General features: G+C 41.8%; 1 protein-coding gene across 7 annotated transcripts; it reads right to left on the reverse strand.

The window, feature by feature from the left end:
* Positions 1-264: 264 nt before the first annotated feature.
* Positions 265-22717, reverse strand: PCBP2 (poly(rC) binding protein 2). Of its 7 annotated transcripts, none has more exons than XM_051961515.1 (15): positions 22456-22629; positions 19815-19960; positions 18599-18622; positions 18474-18506; positions 17926-18042; positions 16148-16279; positions 15204-15332; positions 14260-14334; positions 12169-12261; positions 11018-11059; positions 9661-9733; positions 9158-9196; positions 8153-8205; positions 7190-7359; positions 265-886 (listed from the first exon to the last, which is right to left on the reverse strand). In XM_051961515.1, the coding sequence occupies exons 2-15, from the start codon at positions 19881-19883 to the stop codon at positions 850-852; spliced, it is 1086 nt and encodes a 361-aa protein (XP_051817475.1). In that variant the 5' UTR covers positions 19884-19960; positions 22456-22629; the 3' UTR covers positions 265-849. The 7 variants fall into 7 exon arrangements, with proteins under 7 accessions (XP_051817475.1, XP_051817474.1, XP_051817478.1 ...); XM_051961514.1 differs by having other exon boundaries at positions 8153-8208; positions 22456-22628; XM_051961512.1 differs by lacking the exon at positions 265-886 and adding an exon at positions 3534-4260 and having other exon boundaries at positions 8153-8208; positions 22456-22706.
* Between the last annotated feature and the right edge of the window lie 1049 nt (positions 22718-23766).

Genomic DNA, 23766 nt, shown 5'->3' on the forward strand with positions numbered 1-23766 from the left:
CCAAGTTCCATTTTCCCTCTTATTATTAGGTCTAGTTCTCAAACTAGATCTCTGGCATAAGAGGCTTAACCAAGGAGCCAATGATGGCCAACTATGTATGGTGGGTCTCATAACTTTTCTTAGGGAATGAAATAAACAGGCTTCCTTTCCCACTATCAAATGGAAAAATAACTATGACTGAGGTTACATAGGAAGATCAAGAATCCTGATCAATCAGCTTTGGAGACTTAAGTCTGAGGCAAAACAGAAGAGATGAAGGCAACATTTTTAGTTGGGGAAGGGCTCTATATTCCAATCCTCAATGACTGGGATTCCGGATCCCACAGTGATTCAGGTGAGAGGGACACAGACAGAAGGGAGTTTAACAGGAATAAAACCCACATGAAGCACCGTGGCATCCAGTTTCTATTCACAAGGAAAAAGCTCCAGTCCATCTTTTAATTTTTTTTTGAAAAATTCCTGACATTACAGAACTAAACTGAAATGTATTAATATTCCACTCTTACATTTCAATGACAAAAACAGAAAAAAAAATTCATGAGCCCAAAAAAAAAAAAAAACCAAAAACAAAAAAAAAAAAAAAACCAAAAACAAAAAAAAAAAAAAAAAAAAAAAAAAAAAACAGGGAGAAGCTTATAAAACTAAATATGGTTCTCAGCGTTAACGGCTGAACAGAGAAAGGAATTAAAACGCTGTAATTAAAAAAATCACGAGTGGATGATAAAGTTGTGTAGAAACTGAAAATTTACAAACTATTTAAAACCTGGAATCGCTGACTGTTCAGAAACTACACAGATGGATCATGGGTGGTGAACAGCAGAAGGGGGTTATGGGTGAGTCTGCATTGTTCTAGCTGCTCCCCATGCCACCCGTCTCCGAGGAAAGCCTGCAACACAGAAATAGACAAAGCTTATAATCAGTTTTTCCTTTTAATCCAATAACACCCACCTTTCCCCAAAAATCTTCCTGGGGCACATGTATATAATTGTTTTTAAAGTAATGAAGTCAAAGGAAAAAAGTCCTGCCATCTAATTAGCTCAGAATTGATAGTGAGGTTATATTCTCCTGAATTTTTTTATGCAAACTCAAATTACTTAAATAATACCTGTCTTTTGGATAAGAGAACCCTAAGGGGCTGGTGATCTTGAAAAAATCTTAAACTTTTGATTTCCAGAATATAAATTTCTGTACCCAAAGCACTATGTAGAGAAGAACCAATTGGATTGATGAGGAATAGAACTTGAAATCAAGAATTATCAGTAGCTATTATCTTCTAGGTTTCGATATTAAGGTATAAAACAGTACTGATCAAAAGAATATGATCCAATTAGCTTTTTCATTGAGGCTGGATTCCAAGTCCCAGTTATGATTACTCCTCTCTCAAACACAACCTCACATTGCTGCAAAAGAGATTTAATACTTATTCGTAGTCACATTGGCAGTTTATAATTAACTAATATGCCACTCTAGGGATTAATTAGTAAGAAAACTCAATTTAAGGAATTGGTAACATGCAGAATTATAATGCAACTTAGGGAAGGTGTGAATTGATTGGGAGTCTGACTAAAACTATCCTGCTTTGGATATTCAACATAAATCAGGTTAGGAAAGAAGTGTTACACTGAAAAAATAAAAGCAAAGGGCTTTGGATCCACAAATCTCTTGCATAAAAATTGGCCATATTCTAATTCAAAAAGGGCAAGGGAAGACAAAAAAAATGGGGGAGGAGTGGAGGAAGCAGGGGATTTGGAGCAATTGAGGTCAGTCAAAACTGCTAGAGAAGGATGAAAGCAGGGGTTCCTGAGGAAGGAACTGTCGGATGTGGCCTGGATCCAAGGCAGAAGAGAGGCTATTGGAGGAGAATAGATGGAAGTATGAGAGCAACATTGGTCCCAAGGTCCCAGCAGGGTGAGCTGGGCCACTGGCCCAAGCCCCTACAGAGCCCAAGCTGTCCCCTTCTTACAGTAGGGGTGAGGATGTAAGGGAAAGCAGCCATAATCCAACAGAGCCTTTTAAGTTATCTGCCAATACTAAAGTGTAGAAAGTGTCACTATTAGAGTGGCCACGTGAGGGCGCCCCAAGCCTCTAATTTCTATATGAAAAACTAGACATCATCTCTCCAATTTCCTTTAACTTTCTTAGATCCCTCAAGTATCTAAAAGTCCCACTCAATAAATAAGCAGATTAAAAATAGAAATAGAAGCAGAGGTAGGGGCCAGAGTAGAGGAAAGTAGTGGTATTGGAATGCCACAGCACCAATAACAATATATTTAGAAAACGGGACTATCAAGAAATCCACCCCTCTGTTAAACATTTTAAAAAGTATCTTCAACCTGGGAACTGGAATAGATAAATTTTATGGTTGTGCCCAAGGACCCACCCCTTCTCCCTCCCTAGGCCAGATCCATTCAGGCATATAATCCGGAATAATAGATACTATGTAAAATAGCAGACTAGAAAAAATGGCCAACAGGATTAGACAATAAATAAATTAAATATGAACCAAAACTGGAAAGGGACGTCAATCTGTTCTTTCTCAAGCTTCACACTCTCTAATGCAAGAGAGGCCCACTATTCAAACTCTCCCATTATCTTTTGAAGCTAACCACACATTTCCATTAGTGGTCAACTATCTTGGGAGCATGAATGGTGCCATAAACTAAAATTCCCCAGACTATCTTGCTGTTTGCTTCTAAGAGATAAAATTGGATCATCAGTTTCTAGACTAAATCAACCCAAAATGAGTGAATACTAAAAAATAAAAAGTGAGACAGAATTTTTAAGAATCAAATTATATAGTCTAATTATCCCTAACTTACCCTCATTTTCTATTCATTTAATTTTCCTAGTTCCAGTGTTGACAGATCACATATGGATCTCACCTGTTTCCATAGGGTTTCGCTCAGTATGATAAAGGGGTTTAAAATAGATCACTGAGGTCTTTTTGTTTTAATTTCCAACAAATCTCCATGGGTAATTTCCCTTCAAGTTTTTTTGTTCTTGTTTGAGGGAAGAGGGGAGTGTCACAGTGGAACATCCAATGTGAATTTACATTAGGACACTATATACCAAGAGACTACTATGCTCAAAGAAATCTGAAATTATGGGAAGCCACAGGGCACTCAACAAAAATATACATCATAGAATGCTCACCATCCCTGCTATAACAAAATAATTTAATCTAAATCAGCATTTTTATCAATTTTAAGAGGGACAGATAAAAGAGGCTCTGACCACACTTAGAGGGAATAAGAATAAAAACTGCCACAGGACAACCCCTCCTACTTCAAATCCCACTATGGATATTATAGTATGAAATCAGGCAACAAAAAAAGGAGGCTTGGTAGTAAATACACACACCTAATTTTCAGGTAAACATAAAGACCCTCCCCACCCTTTACCCTTTGGAATATCACATTGATAACTAACACAATTCTCACTGTGCCAATTTTATTATAGCTACACAAAGTTATTTCCAGCCAAGAGGCCTGCTAAGCAACTTAAAACTAAGAAAGAATTTAAAAAAAAAAAAGTTTAACGGAGTAGCCTTTATTCATTAAACACAGACCCTAACACATTGTCATATTGCAAGGCAAAAAAAGCTACAGAAGGGGGGAGAAAAAGGGAAGGAGAGAGGGAGAGAAGAATTGGGGGAGGGGAAGGAAAAGGGAAGAAGCAACAGCTACGGCTCTAGATAAGGAATTCAACAAATCACAGACTCTGAAACAGGCAAACACTCAGCTCAACTGCCTGGACCTAAGCAAGGATCTCCCCCCACCCCCTTCCCCCACAAAAGCACCAAGGAAGGTCACAAGCTCACAATTATTTGGTTTTCACCAATGTTAACACAAAGGAAAAAAAAATAAAGCCCAGAAACACTTTTGAAGGGATGCCCCAGAAATCTGCCATCAGTAGGGAGAAAATCTCTGTTTCTCAGCTTTCAGTTTGTTAGTTACGCATGGCACGGCAGAGGTGGTGGTGGTGGCAGCCGAAGCCCCAGGACCCTTAGCAGCAGACACAACATTTAGAGCCAGGAGAGGGATGGGTTTCATGCCAAGCAGACTGGAGACACAAGGGGCGGTCGGAAGAGGGTTGGGGAGGCTGGAGGGTGCGTCGGAGGTCCCCGCTGTGGCGAGCGAGGGGGTGGTGGTGGAGGAGGAAGAAGAAGAAGAAGGGGTGGAGGGTTGAGAGAGGTTGATGCTGAGGTGATCAGGGATCGTGACGGAGGCTGCCTGGGAGGAGGGTTTAGCGTTTTCTAAACTGTAACAGAGGAAAAAAAGGAACAAAAAAAAAACCGGGTGGGTGGACGGGAAGACCACAAAAAAAAAAAAAAAAAAGTACAGGACAACGGCTTCAGTCATCAGTAAGTGCCTCTGGCTGTCAAACAGGAGGGTCTCAAACCAGCAGTTTTGCTAACTACATCTTACTTGTAGCCCGATCTCCCCACCCCCACCCCCCACCCCCATCATTATTGTCTTAAGATTTTGAGCTTCTAATGTTGTCTAAAACTTCTACCTCAAATGTGGCAAACTAGAAGTGTAACACAATCTAATGACTATTGTACCCCACCCCGATCCCAAATAGCAAGGGATCACCTAAAAAGGAGTTAGATATTCTGAGGTCATCATCCCTCCCATTCAAAGCATCAATGTCCTGAGTCCTTTAAGAATCAACTCAAAACAATCACATCAATATAGAGAAACAAATTTTTGGTTCATTTTTAAATCAATCTGGGTTTAGAAATTATTATTTATTCCCTTACCTATTTTCTTAATTGTAGAGTCATTTAAACACACATACACACAAGTATGAGGCTATTTTCACTTATCTAAATAGCAGATTTTCAAAAACTCAGCCCAGCCCACTGTTTTGCTCATAAGGTACTAAACAGAGTGTTTCCCAAATTCCCAAATTCTGTAAGGAGAGTAGCACCTTGGAACAAAGTGTTAAGGAGTATTATCAGAATTTGCTTAAGTGGAAGCAAGAAGAAAAACAGCAAGATTAAGAAAAGGCTTATTATTGCTTCTACTGATACAAGCCTGAAGCCCTGCAGCTGAGAACTAAATTGCATGGTATCAGATCCTTGACTGTGTACTGGAGAAGCTCATCTCCAAAACAAAGACTTTCTATAAACTAACTCCACTGGCTGATGGACCCTGGCTGCAGCAGCTGCCACCACCTCCTCTGCCACCTTCCCCAGTCAAAACCAAAGTTAAGCATCTGAGTACAAGAGAACCCAGGACTTCTACTACCTGGAATTGTTAATTTCAAAGGAAAATAAATGGTGGAAGAAAAGAAGGTATATTCTTAAGTAATTGCTCTCAAATAACTAAGGTAAAATTAAGGTAAGAAGTTTAAGCTTTTTGGGATACACTGTCTCCAAAATTGAGGGTACAATACCATTTATTTAACAGGATGACCTAATTTGGGGTTATCACAGAGAAAAATAGGTATTATAAAAATGTGCCACTCTGTCCAGTAAGAACCAGCAAGAGCAAGCAGTTGAATACTTGCAACTGCAAGCTTGCTCAAGACAAAATAATGCAGGTACTTTATTTAAATTTCATAATCAAAAATAAACCTCTAACTTAGTAAGCAGCCTCTTTTCAGTGAATTAAATAAGGACAAATTTGAATACTCAAGACCCTATGATTTTCAAACTATCCTTTCTACACACATCAAGGTATGCTAACTCTTAAAGAGCCCAATTTTCTATCCAAAAATGCCTTATATTGCCTACCAGCATAAAAAAAAAAAGTGAGCAGGGACAGGTGACAGAAAATAACTTACAATCATCGTAAGTAATGAATTCAGGAAAAATAATAAATATTTCAGCTGGCCACAGGATTTGTCATCAAATCCAGATCATAGTGTCAGATCCCTTGACCTTGGGTTAATTGTCAACAAGGGTAAAGCCCTATGTCCAGTCCCTTCTGTTTCTGGGGCTTGGGGGGAAAGGGAGTGAATAGGAAATGGATATTTAAAAACTAAGGATTTCCATATCCCTGGGGAAATAGAAGATGGAGGCAGAACAAATAAAAGTGTAAGGCATTGAGACAAATATCTATGCTACAGATCACTTCAGAACACTAGGCTAAATATGGAAAGGGAAAAAAATTTGTATTCTCAATGTCCCATGTTGTTCAGGAAACCGAGGCGGTTACCCTCTAAGGCACCCTTCTGCCTCTATCATTCAGGCATGTCTTTGTCACAGGCATCTGCTTATCTCCAGTCTAAACTATGTTCCACATGCTTTAAGTAACCTGTTTAATACTAAAATATTTGGTGGTCTTTATAATGGCTCCATGAAAGGGAACTATGGGTGATTTAAAGTCTTAATCATGAGCCTAAAAATCAACACGTAAAAGAATAGAAAATGGAAATTGCTTATTATTATTGCTATATAGGATCTACATATATTTTAGGAGCCACAAAAGCTATAGCACAGTAGCATTATTTGATTCCAATAAAAGCGAGAAAAAAATCAATGGCACATCACTAGATGGAATAGTTTATATATTTTTAAAAATTAATCTTACATCATCCCTGTCCAAGTTCCTTACCTGAAGCAATGGAACATACTTGTATTATCTCACACTAATATTAAATGTCTTTGAGCTTCAGTCCTCAACCAACAGATGCTTTTCATGCAGTTCTGCCTGCCATATTTCACTATTCTCCTTAACTCAATTAGAGAATAAAGTTTGTAAACTTCATTCTCCCAATTACATTATTTGAAGAAAGAAACTACAAACAGCAATCTTATTAGGGGCTGTGATGGCTAGTCTTATCAATATGACTATGAGGGCATGTTCATTCTGACCAAGCTATCATAATTAGCAAAGAATAAAGTGGGAATCTTAGAGAACAAATATATTAATCCTCTCCCTGGCTTGGTCCCATAAATGAGCTAATACGTGTCTTTGTTGAAAATACCAAGATCCAATCTATTTTTCCTCTTTTTTTCCTCATACAACTCACATTCTGGTCAGACCAATCCATTTAATAGATGAGTAAGAGAGGAAAGAAGCTAAGCAACACATCCAAAGAGACAAAAACATGGCTTTAGTTTAGGACTAGGGTAGTAGCCTCCTGCTTTCTTGTCCCTCAAAACACCCCCAAAGATAATATGCAGAGATACAACACCCTACCCTCACCCCATAAATCATCAAATTAGGAGAACCCTTACCTGACATTGATTAGATACTGGGCCAGGCTAATGCTGGCAGCAGATCCAGTGATGGTAACCTGCCTATCAGTAGATCCTTCCACTGGATTGGCAATTTTGATCTGAGCCCCAGACATCTGACGAATCTCATTGATTTTGGCGCCTTGACGCCCGATTATGCAGCCAATTAACTTGGGGAGAGGGGTAGGAAGAGGGAGGGAAGAAAAACAAAAAGGCAAACCAAATTAAGAATAGCTCTATGCCTATCCTAGGAAATCCTATCCTATTCCCAATTTACCCAACATAACACCTGGGAACAGAGTAGGTGCTTCCTGAAGATAAGTTGGGGGGTGGAGGGGTAGGTAGTGGGAAAAGGGAAGATTTATCCACATACTTTTATTCTGAGGTTCTGAACATTTCTATCATAGGTGTATGGGCGCGTATGTACAGATTTCACTACAAAGCTAGATCCAAAACTATTTATTAGCTGTATCTAAGCTGATAATTAAATCATGAGTTCTAAAGACCAAATGGGACAAAGAAAGGCAAAATGCTCATATATCCACCTGGATAAGGCAAACTTAATTTAGGACCAAGACCCCCTCCCAATGTTTCAAATATATAATAACCCCATATACTAGGGTTAATCCCTTTCTGGGAGCCTCAGGTCTTTTGTTAACAGCTCAAAACACAAATGTATCTGCTGGAAGCACAAAAGAGAAAAAAATTCTACCTAGTGTCAATCAGGTTAATTAAAAAATAAATTCTTAAAAAAAAAAGTGCTACTAGGTGCCAGACAAAAGATACTATATATCTGCCCCATTTATTCAAAAATGACCTTTTCCTTATTTGATGAGGAGCATACGAATTCTACTTAGGATCCATTTAGCGTACAAATTTTCTACTTTGAAATGAGGCTTATGGCTCATTCTATCTTATTCCCAAGTCATCTAGTGACTCCCATTATATACCAAATAAACTTACGTCATTTGGAATGGTGAGTTCATGAGAAGTAGTCTGAGCAGATGCATCCAAACCTGCTAAAAGACAGAAGAGACCAGGGAAAATTTAATGCACAATAGAGCAGGCTCCCATTGTGTAGCATATTAACCTTAATAGGAAACAGAACAGACCACAAAACCCAGCATTGACTGTTGGAATTCATGACTACCTTGGTGAGGTTCCCAAGGAGGAAGAAAAGGTAGATAATGCTGTTAAGTGCTTCCTCCACACGAACCCTTCCCCTCAAAGAGGTCGCCTCATATATCACCTTCCTTTCAAACCAGGCCTGCAGCTTAGAGAGGGTGCAGGGGACCCTCACACAGGACCATTATTAACACCAGACTTTGTTAGCTGAAGCTACCCTCCCACCCGATCAGCAACCACAGTTGGTGTGTTCCAACTCTGCCAATCTTACCGGATGCCTACTGACACCAGTACCAAGAACACCAGGCTAGCTATCACAAGAAGCCAGGGTTCTGTTTTGCTAGGCACACATGCAGAGTTGTGCTTTAAATACAACCACACCAGCTAACATACCCAGTTTACCCTAGACAAGCTCAAAAGGATAAAAACTGGCAAATAAGGGGAATTAAGGCAGGGATTTCTCTAGATGTCCCCCTTATAAAATGGTCAGCAATTTCTTTTCTTCTTTCTTTTCCTTAAATGCCAAGTTTTCCGCCCCCAGCATGAATCCCATTCCCCAGCAATTTCAGAAAGGAGCAGAGGACCTGGATTAAACAAACCAGACCAACTGATTAACCCTTCCAGCCCCATTCTGCTCTCAGCTGTGGCTGCTTGTCTCTACATGTTTTAAAAGGGGGAGGGGCCAGATCCATCAAGGGACCTCATCAGGCCCACACCAATGCTCTCTCAGCTCCTTTGCCATGTGAAGGTCGCTGGTATGGTTTGTGGGCAGCGAAACAAAAAAGACTCCAACCAGTTTATTAATATAACAGTAGAATACTACAGATTTTTTTTAATCATTACCCCAATAGCCTTTCACCTCTGGAGAGCTGGATTCAATGCCTGTTAAGATACAAGTGAAAATGAGTTTGGTGGTCTCGTCCTAATCCCTAAGGGACAATTCATCCTTATTATAAAAAACTCTACACAATTTGGCACAATGGATAGTCTCTACCCAGGTCTAGGAATAGCTGGTGGAGAGAAAGGGGGTGCCAGTCAGATCCAGGAGGCAGCAATCAGAATGGGTGAGAAGAAATATAGTCAGCCTACCCTGGGCCTGACAAGCACTCCCAGCCCTCCCCCCCAACCTTCCAGGGCCATTTTAAAACAACTCACCCCAAAAGAAAACCATGTTTAAAAAGAGAGACATTACCTCCTGGGGTCTAGGCACACTAGACAGGCTTTAAAAACAGCAGGATGCCTGGTATCGCAGTTTTTGTTTTTGATTACAGAGACAAGCTGGGGCCTTGGGGCCTGGCCTCTGGCTTGCATTATACCTTACAGAACAAATACTGAGGTATCCATACCACTGAATCCGGTGTTGCCATGCGTCATGGGAAAGTGAGACTGTTGCATTGCCAACTGGTGCAGCTTGGTCAACTGCAGAAGGAAGGAGAAAAATAACAGGCTAAGAAAAGTAACAGCCCAAGATTCAAATCATAGAGGACTTAAATTTAAGAAATGAAGGAATACCAAACCCATTGTCAAATCTCCCCAACCACAATACATCGCGGAAAAACGAGAAGATTAAATAATTCCTGGGGATGGGTACTCTCTTGGGACAGGAAAAGGGAGGATTTGAAAAAGGGCATCAAATTGTATAAGCAAGAACACCCACCCCACACCCACTTTTTGAATGCTATTCCATGGAGGCCTCTGCAACCAGTGCAACAGTTGCCCCAGGGACAAGCTACACATAAAAGAGGAGGAAAACAAACTGCAGTTGGGTACTAGGGAAAACACACCATGCAGGATTCTGTCAGTACTGGGAAGAAGGGAGGGAAGTTAAGAAGGCAGGGAAACTGTAAGGAGGGGAGAGATTAAGAACCCAAATTATGTTTGGCATTAGCCCACCCACTTCTCAAGAACATTTATAAAAAGCTACTTCCCTCTTCTACATCAAACTGCCCTGCTTCTGATGCAAACAGTTCCTCCATATCTACTTTCCCATCTCAGGGATTCCCACTAAAGGGATACCAAATTCTCAATTCCCCAAGGCTAATTAATATTCAGCCCCTAAAGGATTATTAGTAAGGGCGAAGGAAGAACATAGGGGGAAATGCCCAAATCTGAACACTATAATCTTAGTAGAATAGAACATTTTCTTTTCCCAATTTAATGGAGGAACTGAATTAGAAAATTTCAGGGTTCTAGTCCCATCCCTATCAATAACTCACCTTCCCAAGATTCTGGGAATATTCCAATGCCACCCCCTCAACCCCCCCCACCAGAAATAGAAAGAGGGCTACATGCAGAAGAAATTGTCAAGGAAAGAAAGAAGAGGGGATCCCAGACCATTTTATCAATCAAAATTTGCTGTGCCCTGAGAGAACAATGACAATTTATCATGATCTATTTGCTTTGTTTTCTCTTAACAGAGGGCACTAGAACCAGATGGGGTTAAGTACAATTTGTGCATCTTTGGGCTGCACCTTTCAGGTGGGTACAAATGCCAACAGGGAAAAGGATGTAGCATAATGCCCTGATGTGATTATTTATCTGTCACAGAGTTAAGTCATGGAATAGTATTTTAAGGAAAACAACTTGCTTGAAATCACATCTGATTTTAAAACCCAGCTCACTTCCGGCTACTTGGATGGGAGAAAGCACTCAGAAAATTTGATGGGAGAAAATTTCAAAACAAGAAGTGAAAACAAAACTTACATCTGGCTGTGGAATGGCATACTGTCCTTGAATGGTATAGGCCTACAAAAGGAGGAAAACAGTCCTATTAAAAACCAATCGTGGACAGCCACCCAATGGGGGGAAAAAAGACAAAGATTTCAACTAGCCAGGAAGCCAGAGAGCTGAACTGGAGGAACAGGGGAGCCAGGGATTCAGGCGGTAGATAAGTATCTCCTACACATGAATGGGCCTGCAAGTTGGCCTTGCATGGACACTGAGCACGACCTGTTTATTCTGGGGAGTCTGAGGGAAAGGGACTGCAGTTTCTGCAAATATGAAGTGTATATAGATCTGTTTTCTCAATGGAAATGTAAGAGGTGATATAGGAAATCATGTCCTGACTGACCAACCCTCCTCTTCCTCCTCCCTGAGTATACAACATCCTTGGAGAGAGGGAAGACTTATCACTCTTTTTCTCAATCCCCCAAACCCTGTAATTATCCCTTCTCTGGGTGAAATGAATGACTTGTGTCTATGTGATGTCTTGAGTCACTACCCTGTCCCTATCCCTCTGCTTGTTCTATAGTCTTCTAAAAGAACTTTGTTGCACTGGAAAGATTGCTGGACCCGAGATTGGAAACTACCCAGATGAGTGGAGTTATTCCTGTACTCAAACCTTACTTTCTACCCCCTCCCTCCACAGTAGCCACTTGTAGCATCCACTATCCCTCTTCCCCCCACCACCACATCCTCCCCAACAAGTTAGCTGGGCCTTTGGGGCAGTGGGGTAGGGGTCAAGAAGGGAAGGAAGAGTTGGGAAGTGAGGGAGGGAGATGGAAGTGGCTGGTTAAGAAGATGTTCTGAAGCATCTCAAGCTTCTCCCATCAGCTGCCAGTTCCCAAGTGCACCCAGGTAGGGGTGGGAGGAGGGTGGAGATGGGGTAGAAGGAAGTGGGAATGGGTGGGGAAAGGGGTTGAACAACAACAAAAAAAGAGTTGGTGTTACCATCTGATGGGCTACGCGGCCTGTGTGAAATGAGGTTGGGGGAGGGGGGGGTCAGTCCAGGTCCCCGTGGACAGGTGGTGTCCACAGCACAAAAATCACCAGCGCCACTGGCCCCCCTCGTGTTGGCAGTCTCGGCTGAGGCGGAAGGATTGAGTGAGCCTTGGAGACTGAACATCCCCTCTCACCTCTAGAGGTGGTCCCTCCAGGTCAGGGTTGAGGCACATGGACGGGGTGGTGTGGGGAAAGCTCGCACTGTCGCTGCCTGTGCTGTACCTGTCCTGTGGATAAATAGAGGATTTCAGTCTCCAGGGCTGTCAATCCGGCACCTTGTCACCAGCATGAAATTCACACAAAAAAAGTCGTTTAATTTTTTTTTCCTTTTTCCTTTAAAAGGAGCTCACAACATGATTTGAAACGAGCCGCAGTGTTTTGTTTTTTTTTTTTCTTTCTTTCTTTTTTTAAAAAAAGTTACCTAGTGGCAGATTTCACGCCGCGCGCTTGGGCTGTTTTTCAACAAAGGGATAGGGATGGAAGAGCTTAAGGAACCAGACCTAGGGCAGTTCCAGGGATTATTTAGGGAGTAAAATGACCCTGGAGTCTACTCCACCACAAAGGAGCAAAAGGGACACATGTCCACTTGTGGGCAGACTGGAAGCTGGTCCAAACAAAAAGGCCACTGAGAAGATGCTCCAGGGCTGGGCCACTCACGGAAGAAGCTGCAAGCCTTTTAGAGGGTGGTCAACTGAAAGGGAATTGCCAAGGGAAAGGGAGGGGAGGAAAAAGAGGTATGAAGGGGAAGGTGGTAGGTTGGGGAACGGAAAGGAACTGAAAGCAGGACATGTAAATGGACCGCAACAATTGCTGCCCTATAGCCTGGAACTAGTGCAAGTCCCAAACCAGGATTGGAAAATCCAGGAGTAGTAACCTGGACCTCCAGCTTAGAATAGAAAGTCCTTAGCCTACCCCTCCTCACTGTACTGACTGGGTCTCTGTTCATCCCACCTATCTGCCCCTGTCTCTCAAACCCAGTTTTCCATAGTGGTGCATGAATGCTAACAGTGAGTGTACTGTGTACCTACTGAATGAACCAGAGGTATGTGATTTGCCTTTAGGGCCCTGTGAAAAGTCCAAGTCAGCCTAAATATTGTGCCAATTCTCTGAAAATGTGAATGAGATAGACCTCAGGACTATGATGTTCTGATCCCAGGCCCCTCTGGTATCCCCTTTATATCTGGTCCCAGGTCAAATGGAAACAAGGTAGAACTGGTAAGCAGAGATAGAAAACAGGTCATGCTCGGGGTGGAAAAGGGCTCAGCTCCATCCACTTGCCCCAGCCAGCTACCAAAGTAACAAGTTATGTTTCAAGTTGAACCCCAATGCTCCCATACTAGCCTACCTATTATTACTTAAAATCCTAATGCAATGGTGCTGGCCAATTCCTCTGTGATTATCACAAGCACGGCCTGAGTTTAAACCACTTTGCAGGAAGCAAATTTAAAGGAGTATCGGGATAAAGGGGGTGTTTTGGTGTCCTCCAAGATTCTAATACCAAGGACAACAATCTTTCTTCAATGCTTATTAATACATTGCCCTAGCTGAGTCATATATATGTATATATATATATGTGCATATATATGTATATATATATGTATACACACATACATATCTACCATGTGGGTTCAGAACCAGTGCATAGGGAGGTTAAGAGCCTGGGAGACAACACACTGGAGTTTGGGGGTAAGGGGATAGGAGCAGGGGAGGTGAGGTGGGGGGGGAGGGGAAGTTTGTAGGACACTCAAGTTCAGGACCCTTGATTTGACAGACCACCGAATAGATGATAACCTTCCTCAGAGGTCTAGTCCTTTAAGACCCCCAAGAAGACTTCTAGATCATCCCATTTTAATCAGAATATGAATGGGGTGTGAGGGGAGAGGGGAAGAAGGGCAGTGACAGATTATTTAACCCTCTCTCTGCTAATCCATCCTCCCCCTAGTTTCCCTTTCCAATTATAAATACCTCTTCAGAGTGCCTACAGAACTTCCAATATCTGCTGAAAATTAAATAGGGGCTCAACATTAGCTTGCTCTAAGAGGAAAAAAATGTTTAACTTTGTTTTAACTCAAAAAAAAAAAAATACAAAAAGCAGACAAAGGTCACGTGGTGACCTGAGTACAGCAAACATGCAGAGTGGTCTGGTGTGTCGCTGGTAAAGTTGGCAGCTGAATATAACTTGCCCACCCTTACCCAACAATGCCCACAAAAATCAAGTTTCTTACCTGACCACCTGCAAAGATGACTGGAGAGCTGGACGGCTTGGGCCGGTACGGGATGGTCACGCCCTTCGGGGGAGACTGGGAGAGAGTCAGAGGGGAAAAAAAACAAAAAGAGATAAGGTTTCAAAGCTGTTTCAGCTGTGTGGCTAATGCTCACACAGGTCACAATAAAAACAAAGTAACCTACCCAATCTTCCACCTAAGTGCATTCTGCCTAACCTTAAATAATTTGTGCAACATACAATAGCACTGGGCTAGTTCTGGCTATACAAAAAAACTTGGGCAGAGAACTCAAACCAAAATGGTCTCCAAAAAGTTCTTAAGCTATGCTGAAAATGACTTTTCTAAGTTTATTCACTGCAAGAAAATCGGAGTATGACTTGCTTTTCTTTAACACATGTTAAAGATGTTTTTATGTGCCAGGCCATCTAAATCAGAAAATTAAATAAAAGCCAGAATTTTGTTTCTGGCTTGATTATCAGAGAAAGAAGTAGCATAGCCTGGATATTTTATACCAAACATCGCTTCTTAATCTTTGATCTGATTATATTTCCTTTTCTTTTCAATAAAACTAAACCCAATTTTATAACCTAAAATTGTTTCTTCTTCGGAACAGTTATTGTCTATTTGGGAATCAGATCAATAGCATGTTGCTAAGACTTCATTAAACCTGGATTTTAAGTTAACACCTTGTCCTGTGAATCTGATCTAGCACATTTCTGCCATCCACCATACCCAATTAATGACCTCCTTCCTCTCCTTTTTGAAGTTCAATGGGTAGAGATCATTATCACTCACTAGTTTCTATTTTAGTGCTCTGGATTTTATAAAGCCAAGGGGAAAGAAAGCATAAATCCAAATGCACAACATAATTCTAGCCTATATAAATTTAATTTAGGTGTGTTGCCCCCCTCCCATTCCCCAACAGCATGAGCCTGAGGGCTTACCTCCAACATGACCACGCAGATCTGTTTGACACACTCAATGATAGACTGCGGGATGCCAGCAATAGTGATGGCCCGCTCAGTTGAGTTTGGTAGCATATCCCCTGCCACCTGGACCTGAGCCCCTGTACTCTTTGGGGCAAAACAAAAAACAAAAAACATGACATTAGACAAGCACACCTCATTGTATTATCAATAAGTAGGAAGGTATGTGCCCCAGTAGTGCCTTATTCCCAGCAAGCAATACCCTTCCCTTCCCCCTTCAGCACTCTCTACCTACTACTCTTCCCCCATTCCATCTGAAATGGTTTAATCCAAGCTGAAAATAAGTCAGGCTCCAAAAGCTGGGGGCTGAGTAACAGACTAAATTTAACCTGATCCCAAGAAAAGGTTCCTTCAAGACTATGCCTCTAAGCTAATGACCTGCCTAGTTTTTTGCCTTTCCTGGTCAAAGGAAAAAAGACACCAAGAAAGAATGGTTTTCTATAAGGTTCAGTTATTTCTCCAGAACAAAAGTTTTTCTCACAGAAAAGAGGGCAGTACTCTTCTAGGACCCATACAAATTTTATTAGCATTCAAACTCACCTCCCACCAGAATGAGAGAAATTTGTTTTTCTATAATCCATTAAGATAGAATTCTACCTCAAAACCTAGGGCTTCTATTTCCCCATCACACAAGTCTTGATCAAGAAATAACTTATTTCTCCCAATTTTCCATCTCTCACCCCCCCCCAATTACCACAATTCCCTTAACGCTAAAATTCCCAGAGACCCTCTTTCACAAAGATCTAAGAATCAAACTAGTGATGGCCTTTATCCCTTTAACTATCCTCAAGTAACTCCAATAAAATTGAAACAGGACCAATTCTAAAAGTCAAAAGTTACAAGCATCCTTGGAATGGGTCAGAATAGTTCAAGCTCTTGAAAGATATCCAAAAAGTGCCAACCTCTCTTATTTCCTTGATCTTGCATCCTCCTTTTCCAATGAGAGAGCCACACTGGCTAGCAGGGACCACAAGCCTCAGGGTGACTGGGGGTCTACTGGCAGCTGTACTATTGGTCATAGAGCTGCTGATGTCCTGTAAGAGGAAGGAAGGTAGGTCAGGAAAATAAAGGTAAACAATCAGCTCTTCTGCAGTCAAGGGAAAAACAGAAACTACTAATTAGTGCTTGGCATTCCATGCTAGACTTATTACTGTAGGGCACTTTTCTCTGAGAAATCATCTCAGATAATATGTTCCATCTATTAGTTGCTTTCTCCAAGCTCCTGTCCTCTCTCTCCTATGGAAAGAGGCAAAATTATTTAGAGGTACTAGGTAGAGGGAAGGTTTAAGCCCTTGGAATAGAAGCCACCAATAGTCAATGAAATCAGCTCTCTGGAATAATTTGTGTTTTAGACAAAGGAAAAAAAGGCAACTGAAAGAACCAGGGACTGGAGTCCCATTGTTCCAAAGTACCCAATACATTACACTACTCAACTACTACAAACTCATCCTATTTAGCACTTAAAGAAAAAAAAAAAACCAAAGTATCCACTTTTCAGCAAATGATTTGACTTTTGAAATGGGAACACCTGTAACAGATGGCTCATCGCACCTCATTAAGAATGATAAGACTAGCATTATCAGTAGATTGGGAATAAAGAGTTCCTACCACACAACCCTTTCAGTCTCTAGAATTCCAAGTCACTGAGAGCAGCCCCCCAGTTCAACTTTGTAATACTGTGTTCCTAGGAATCAGTAAAATTGACCCAGGAAGCAGCAGGAAATCAGGCAGTGAAAGCTAAGAGGTCTCATGCTTGATAAAAGTAAGACATTTTGTCCTTAAAGTGGGGGGAGGGGGCTGGAGGTGGAGAAAAAAGAAGTTGGGGAAAATACTGAAATAATGTACACCAGCATTGAAATTTAGCTGGATTCCTGCTGATTTAAAGGAAGAGCTTCTGAGCCTTCAAAGGATAAGGTTTCAGGTACCATTAAGCACTGACCACAACTCCAAAGCAGCAGCCGGATGAAACCTTTGCCTGTGGTATCAATTGCACAATTGGTTGCAGTACAGAAAGGTGAGGAGACTGAGGACAGGACAACTGATGCATGTTTGTAGTACAGGCATTCATATTTTAGACCAAAAAATGTAACTGCTAATGGTAAACCATGACACACAGGGCATTGGATAGGGAGTAAAATGTGGGCTCAAATTATGTCTCACATAGTTTTTAGATGCGTAAACTTAAGTCACAAGCCCTGAGCTTTGGTTTCCTCATCTCTAAAATTAATTTGCAGCCAGTCAGAAAACTTTTATTAATCCCACTTTTTCAAGTTTTTGCTTTTTGCATAAAACCACAAAGTTAAAGACATTACTTAACAGGATTACTGGAGTTATGTTTTATAAATACTGAGCACTATGTTTTCCAATATGGAGAAGACTAGATGAACTTATTTTTGGTGTGATGGCCAAAACAATATTAAATTTTAGACCACGAAGGTGTTTTGGTATTTTTATTGGGATTTTGGGAGAAGAGATTAAGTTGGTATATAGACTAGAAAAGATCTTTACATCCAGATTTACAGATGATGAAAGCCTAAAAATAAAAGAAAAAAACAACAAAGCCAAGACAAATGAAGATTTCTAAACACCATGGTGACAAAAAAAAAAAAATATTCTTTTCCCCCCAAGAAAAAAAAAATTTTTTTAAATAATGACTCTTATTGCAGAGGAACAGACCAACCTCTTCCAGTTTGTCAATGATCATAGCAAAGGCCTTAAAGATGGCATTGGTGGGTCCAGCCAGAGTAATTATTCTCTCAGGACAATTCCCTTCTGAGATGTTGATACGCGCACCACTCTGGGGAAAAATATGAACACACATGAGATTAAAGGGCAAATGTAAAGAAACCACGTACAAAAAATACCCAACACATAGACATTCCCTCCTTCCCTCCATCAGATTTAAATGTAAAGTACTAAATATCTCTCTGGGGGAATAGGCAAAGCAATTATTATTCTCAAACCTATTCTGTGTTTAGCTTTCCTTCTTCAGACTACAGCAGCCATCTTAGGTGCTAGATCCAGGCTTACACTGGCCAGAACTACATTTCCCAGCATTCCTTTCTACCACATCAGAATTATCATTTGCTGCCAGAACAAGCTCAAGTAAACAAGCTAGTAATACCAGTTTCTAATATCTCCTATTGGGACCCTCCTCCCACCTATGCCTAATTTCTAATTCCTTGTAGGTTTTTACCCACTTTTCTAGCACCCAGGCCTTAGACTTACCTCTTCACGCATCTTCTTGACCGATTCTCCTTTCTGCAACCCAAGGAAAAGAGAAAAGTAAACTCCAATTGCTTCACAACCCTAATTGGCTAAACAGTAACTAAGATGAAGCAAACCTGTCTTACCTTTCCAATAATGCTTCCAACTTCCTGCAATTAGGAAAATAATTATCAATAAATAGAAATACTAAAGAATCAGTGAAATGGAAATGGTCATATCTGTGTCCAACTACTCCACTGCTCTTTGGATTTCAGTTATCAAAGACAAACAGTAACATTGTGTTGATGCTAGGCAATATGGACTCAATGGGAAGTTACAGAAATCCCAATGATTACAGAATTGGGTACCTTTGGGGACAATGAATTCCTTTTCAAAAGGCAGAAATGACTATGGGAAGGGAGGAAAGAGATGAGAGATAATAACTATTAGGTCGACTAAAGGTCCTTCTCATATCCCCCTTTTAACTCTTAATTCTGCAACTGCATTCCCTCTTTTGCCTCTTAAACCTTTTCATGTTTGTTTTTTTTGTTTTTTTTTTTTTAACATTCCTATCCAGTAAATTTAATTCAACAAATTATATGTTTTTGAATAGAAAGCAGTGGTCCTATGATTTGTTAAAATCTTGGTAAAGAATTTCCCTCTCCACCAAGGCTAGCCAGTGACTTGCATTGAGAATTTATGACTTAGTATCCAGGGTAATACATCCTGTTAGTATCCCCAAGGTAGGATTTGAACTAAGGTCTTCTAAGACCATCACCAAGTACTTATCAACTAGCTCAGAAAGATTCAATGTTTAGCAAGCATGGAAGAAATTAAGCTAATTAGTAGTTTTGCTGAATTGCCCATCAGCCTTATTTAGCACATTTATTGTTATGTGCTTACTTAAGATTGCTGTCCACAAGTATGTTTGGGGAAGAATTAATTCTCTAATACTAGAGCTTTTCAAGAAAAGATAGACTAATACTTGTGAGTCCAATTTAGAAAATAATCTCACCCTTCATTTGGGGTTCTAGTGATATATTTTTCTTTTTAAAGACAATGGTATTTAGAGTCTCCAATGTTGTGCAGGTCTCTATCCCTAGTCATTGGGATATAGACCTACACCTTATCTAAAAAACACATCCAACCTTTCCTGACAATAGTGAAATCTGAATAGAAAAAAATGCTTGCCCTCCCCTTCTTCCCATTTCTTTCTGCTAATAGTGAGAAAGAGTATTATAGCAAGGCATCCTGCTATGCTAATCTCAAGAACTCCAAAATAGGCACTCCCCCCACCCACCCTGAACTCCTCCCCTAATATTTACTATGACCCAATTTACCAAGGAAGAAGCTGGCACATACCTTTCCATGCATAAGTAGCCGGATGGTGAGAGTGACATTTAATCCACCTTCAATCACACCGGTGTCCATGTCGAGCAGTGTTCTGGGGATTTGGACTTTGTAAAGTGGTCAAGTCTTTGGTCACTGGTGGGAGTGGAAGCCAAAAACTGGAATGGCAAACATTTTCTTCTGTTAAGATAGTAAAAACTTATAAAAGAAAAACTTTTTTGCAACCTGGCCTACTTTATTCTTGATAACAGAATCTCCAAATTAATGCTTTTACTTTTTCATCTTCTACAATTAAATAAACCACATCTTTGAAAAAAATTAATTGCTACCTCTAAGGAGAATTTATTCACAGGCCTGTGAAGTAAATTTCATGGTAGTAATTGTTTTTGCATTTAGTTGGCAGAACTGCTAAAGATTATCCTTAGAGATATCTTTCAATAAAACATTTTAGTAATACATGGTCATCCTCCTCTATAGACATCGTCATATAATCCTAATTCCATCTCTTTCCAAAACATCTTCAATCTTACCAGTCTTGTTTCCTTAAACCTGAAAGCCCCAAGGTTTTCCCCTCTCCCAAATTTGTAGTTTATTAAGTCGAGTCCTTCTAGATCAAGAGATTGTAGTTATGTCCAGAGAGTTCCTACTTATAGTAATACATCAACTTTTGCTAGGTGATGATAAAACCCCAAACTCGCTAATAAGCTATTTTCAATTCAAACTCCACCTATTTTCATTAGGTAGTGAATTTTATCACTAGGGTTCCCTTTACAGACTATCAAGATTTTCACATATATTACTTGATGCGTCTCACAAGATAATAATACTAAATAGGAGTATTTGCTTTACAATGAAACTATGAGAGTTCAATGACTTCAAGGTCCCAAAATTCTAGTGGTCTTATTAGGGGATCCAAACCTAGGATTTCAACATTTTACAAAAAAAAAAGTACAGTGTTCTTTCTTAATACTCCTTCTCAAGCGGAGCCGACAATAAAGCAAAAATACAATGTCCCACCTATTATATTCATTGATTCTAATTTCCCCACCTCCCACATTACTAGAAAGACTCAAAATCAGATTTAATTTTTTTCTTCTATCTTAGAACATGATTTAAAATTGTTACCCCCACATTTTTTCTTTAGGGGGACAGTACTTTTACAATCTTGGCACTATTTAGTCACAGCAATTACTTTAAGACGTAAGCTTTTCTGCAACCTAACACAAAATGTCCTCTCATGCTTCTATTTTCCCAATGACTTTTCAAACAAACCCCCCTTTATGTCTCAGTGACACAGACCTCAGGGACCTCACTACCTCCTCAAAGTCACAGTTATCCTCTCCTGAAAGCACCAGATTTACTACCTCTCTATTTTACTTTAAAATAAAAAAGCAAGATCAAACAATTTTGAAAAGTCTTAAAATTATTACTGCCTTACTCTCATCCCACCTAAAGTGGCACATCACCCCTTAGCTACCAAGAATCTATCAGAGAATAAACTGCGAATCTAAAAGAAGCCCTTAGTAAGCTATAGCCAACCACCCAGACATGAACACATGAAAGGTGAAGAAAGATAAATGAATTAAGGAATCATCCATCTATCATCTGCAGAGTGGTTTGTGGCCTTTTCTTTCCTTTAAAAGTTTAAGATCGCTAACATCAAGATTCACTGTCTCAATTTTAGAAACAAAAAAAAAAATGATGCTCAACAAAGTTTGAAAGGCCAAGATAAATTTCTCTCGATTTTAAACTACGAAATGAATTTTTACCAACACGATTTTCTGCTTTTCGGAAAGCTCGCTTTTAAGCGTCTTTCACCCCACCCCCTCTCCCTATTAACCTGGGGGAGGTAGGAGGCTGCATTTTTTAACCCCAACACTGCCGATTTTCCTGCCACCTCGGAATGTAAGTAGGAACGGATGTTAAGCGTATCAATTAAAGGGGCCTACCAACCTCCCATAAATATCTCGGTGGAGAACTCAAATGAGGATGATGTTAAATCTTTCCTAAGTGTTAGCCAGTTAAGAAAATATCCCATATAACCTTTTGACTGGAGGGAGAGAGGGGGGAGATAAGTGTGCAGTCTACCCTTTCTCCATCGATCCTGACACTCCGTCACTTCTCATCCGGGCATTTCCCACTTTTAAAAAATTCCTCCACCACCACTATCCCCCCCCCAAAAAAAAGGGGGGAAAGAAAAAAAAATAAACGGCTCGGACGGGGGAGGGCGCTGCGGTCCGGGGGGAGGGGCCGGACCAGCGGCGCCTCCTCGTGTGGCTGCGCCAGCAGCCGCCCCCCGCGGGGAGCCGCGCTCACCCGCCCGGCCAGCCGGCCATCGCCTCACCCCCGCCCCCCGTCAACCAACAAACCCGCCGCCCCCCCCCAACCTGCCGCGCGCGCGCCCTCCCAGACTCTTGCGCAGCCGCCGGAGAGTGGGGGGGGGAGTGAGAAAGGGCCTTGCGCGCGGCCTACTAGGCCGCGCCGAAGCCAGGACCTCGCGTGAGCCACCGAGCGGGCGGGGTGAGGGGGAAAGCGGTCACGCGGTGTTACGCGAGGCCGGGGCTCGTGACGGGGCCTAGGGCCGACTAACAGGTAAGTGGGGGAGGGGAATAAGAAATAAAGTTAGAGGCGGAGGGGGAGTTCTGAGGCTTACCTTCGGGCGCGAGGCGAGTGAAGGGAAAAGGGGGAGCGGGCGGGAAAGGGAAGGGCGGGAGGCCGGGGGCGGAACAATAGGGGCGGGCGGGAAGGCGAGGGGGCACCCACGGGCGGGCGGAGGAGGAAGGGGGGGGTGGAGGAGGAAGGGGGGAGAGCGACCCCGGGGCGGGGTGGAGGGCGGCGGAGGGCGGGCGGGCGGAGGGCGGGCGGGCGGGCGGGAGAGGGCGCGGGCTGCGGCTGCTCCGGCTGCTGCCTCTGCTGGTCTGGGAGGGGGACGGGGCGGAGCGGCCCGCTTTCAACCCCGCGCACCCTCCGACCCCGGAAGCGCTAACCGCCCCGGGGGCCGGCGAGGCGAAGGCAGCGCCCAAACCTCCCCCACGCACAGCGGACGGCCTCCTTTCAGCCTAGAGCGGCCCCATGTGCAACGTCGGTATCAACGAGACGAAGGCTGACAGCCGATTAAGGTCTTAAGCTAGAGCGGCACGCTGGGGGGGCTAAGAGGAAAGCCGCGACACCTAGTGGGCAACGTGGGAAGGGCGGCACTATTGGTGAGTGAGCAGAAGAGCAACTAGAACAGACAAGGATAGAAGGGGGTGAGGGCAGAAGAGGGCGAAGGGTGTGTGGTGGGGGGCGGGGTGGACGAAAGAGAAGGACAGAATTGCCAGGACTTAATAGAAGGACAAGGTGAGCCAACAAATGGAGGATTCTGAATAAGCTCTATTCCAGGGACAGGGGACACTTTTTGAATTCCCCTGTCTCAGGTCCCAGTGTCTGTCTGTCTCTGTGCAAGGGAAATGTATTAGTCAGAAGGTAGTTTAACCCGTGTGGCCTTCCTTAAGGATAACTCCAAGAGATGATCAGATTTTTTTATGGAGGAATCTTGACAAGGTCTGAGTAGTCAAGGCCTCGATGAATTGGAATAGGAATAGCTAGTATTTTATATAACCCTTAAGGTTTACAAAGATATACAAAATATCCGTTATCTCTGGCATTCCTCAGATTGAGGTATACATGGCAGATGATTTTCATCCCCATTTTATAGATGAGAAAACTGAGGCTCATAGAGAGTAATAGTCACACTGCTGTTAGAAGTCCAGGGCAATTATAAGGCAGATCTCCCTGTTTCAAGGCCACTTTCTACCATAACCATGGCTCTTTCTACCATAACAATAGCTGCTTCCCCAAACACCAAAGTTTGTTTCTCTAAAACATCCAGAAAAGACACTGTGCTTCATTTCCACAAAAATTGATGGAAGTTATCTAAGAAGTGATCTAAAAAATTACCATATTTGACACATTGTGCAAGTGA

Source organism: Antechinus flavipes, chromosome 5 (genome assembly GCF_016432865.1).
Source record: "Antechinus flavipes isolate AdamAnt ecotype Samford, QLD, Australia chromosome 5, AdamAnt_v2, whole genome shotgun sequence".
NCBI lineage: Eukaryota > Metazoa > Chordata > Mammalia > Dasyuromorphia > Dasyuridae > Antechinus > Antechinus flavipes.

Bases quoted from the DNA above. Each gene is read 5' to 3' on its own strand.
- PCBP2 (XM_051961512.1), bottom strand. From the start codon at position 19,883: ATGGACACCGGTGTGATTGAAGGTGGATTAAATGTCACTCTCACCATC. The intron at 18,623-19,814 runs GTATGTGCCAGC...TCCTAATTGCAG, and splicing joins GGCTACTTATGCATGGAAAG to GAAGTTGGAAGCATTATTGG. The intron at 12,262-14,259 runs GTAAGAAACTTG...ATTTATCCACAG, and splicing joins TCATCTTTGCAGGTGGTCAG to GACAGGTACAGCACAGGCAG.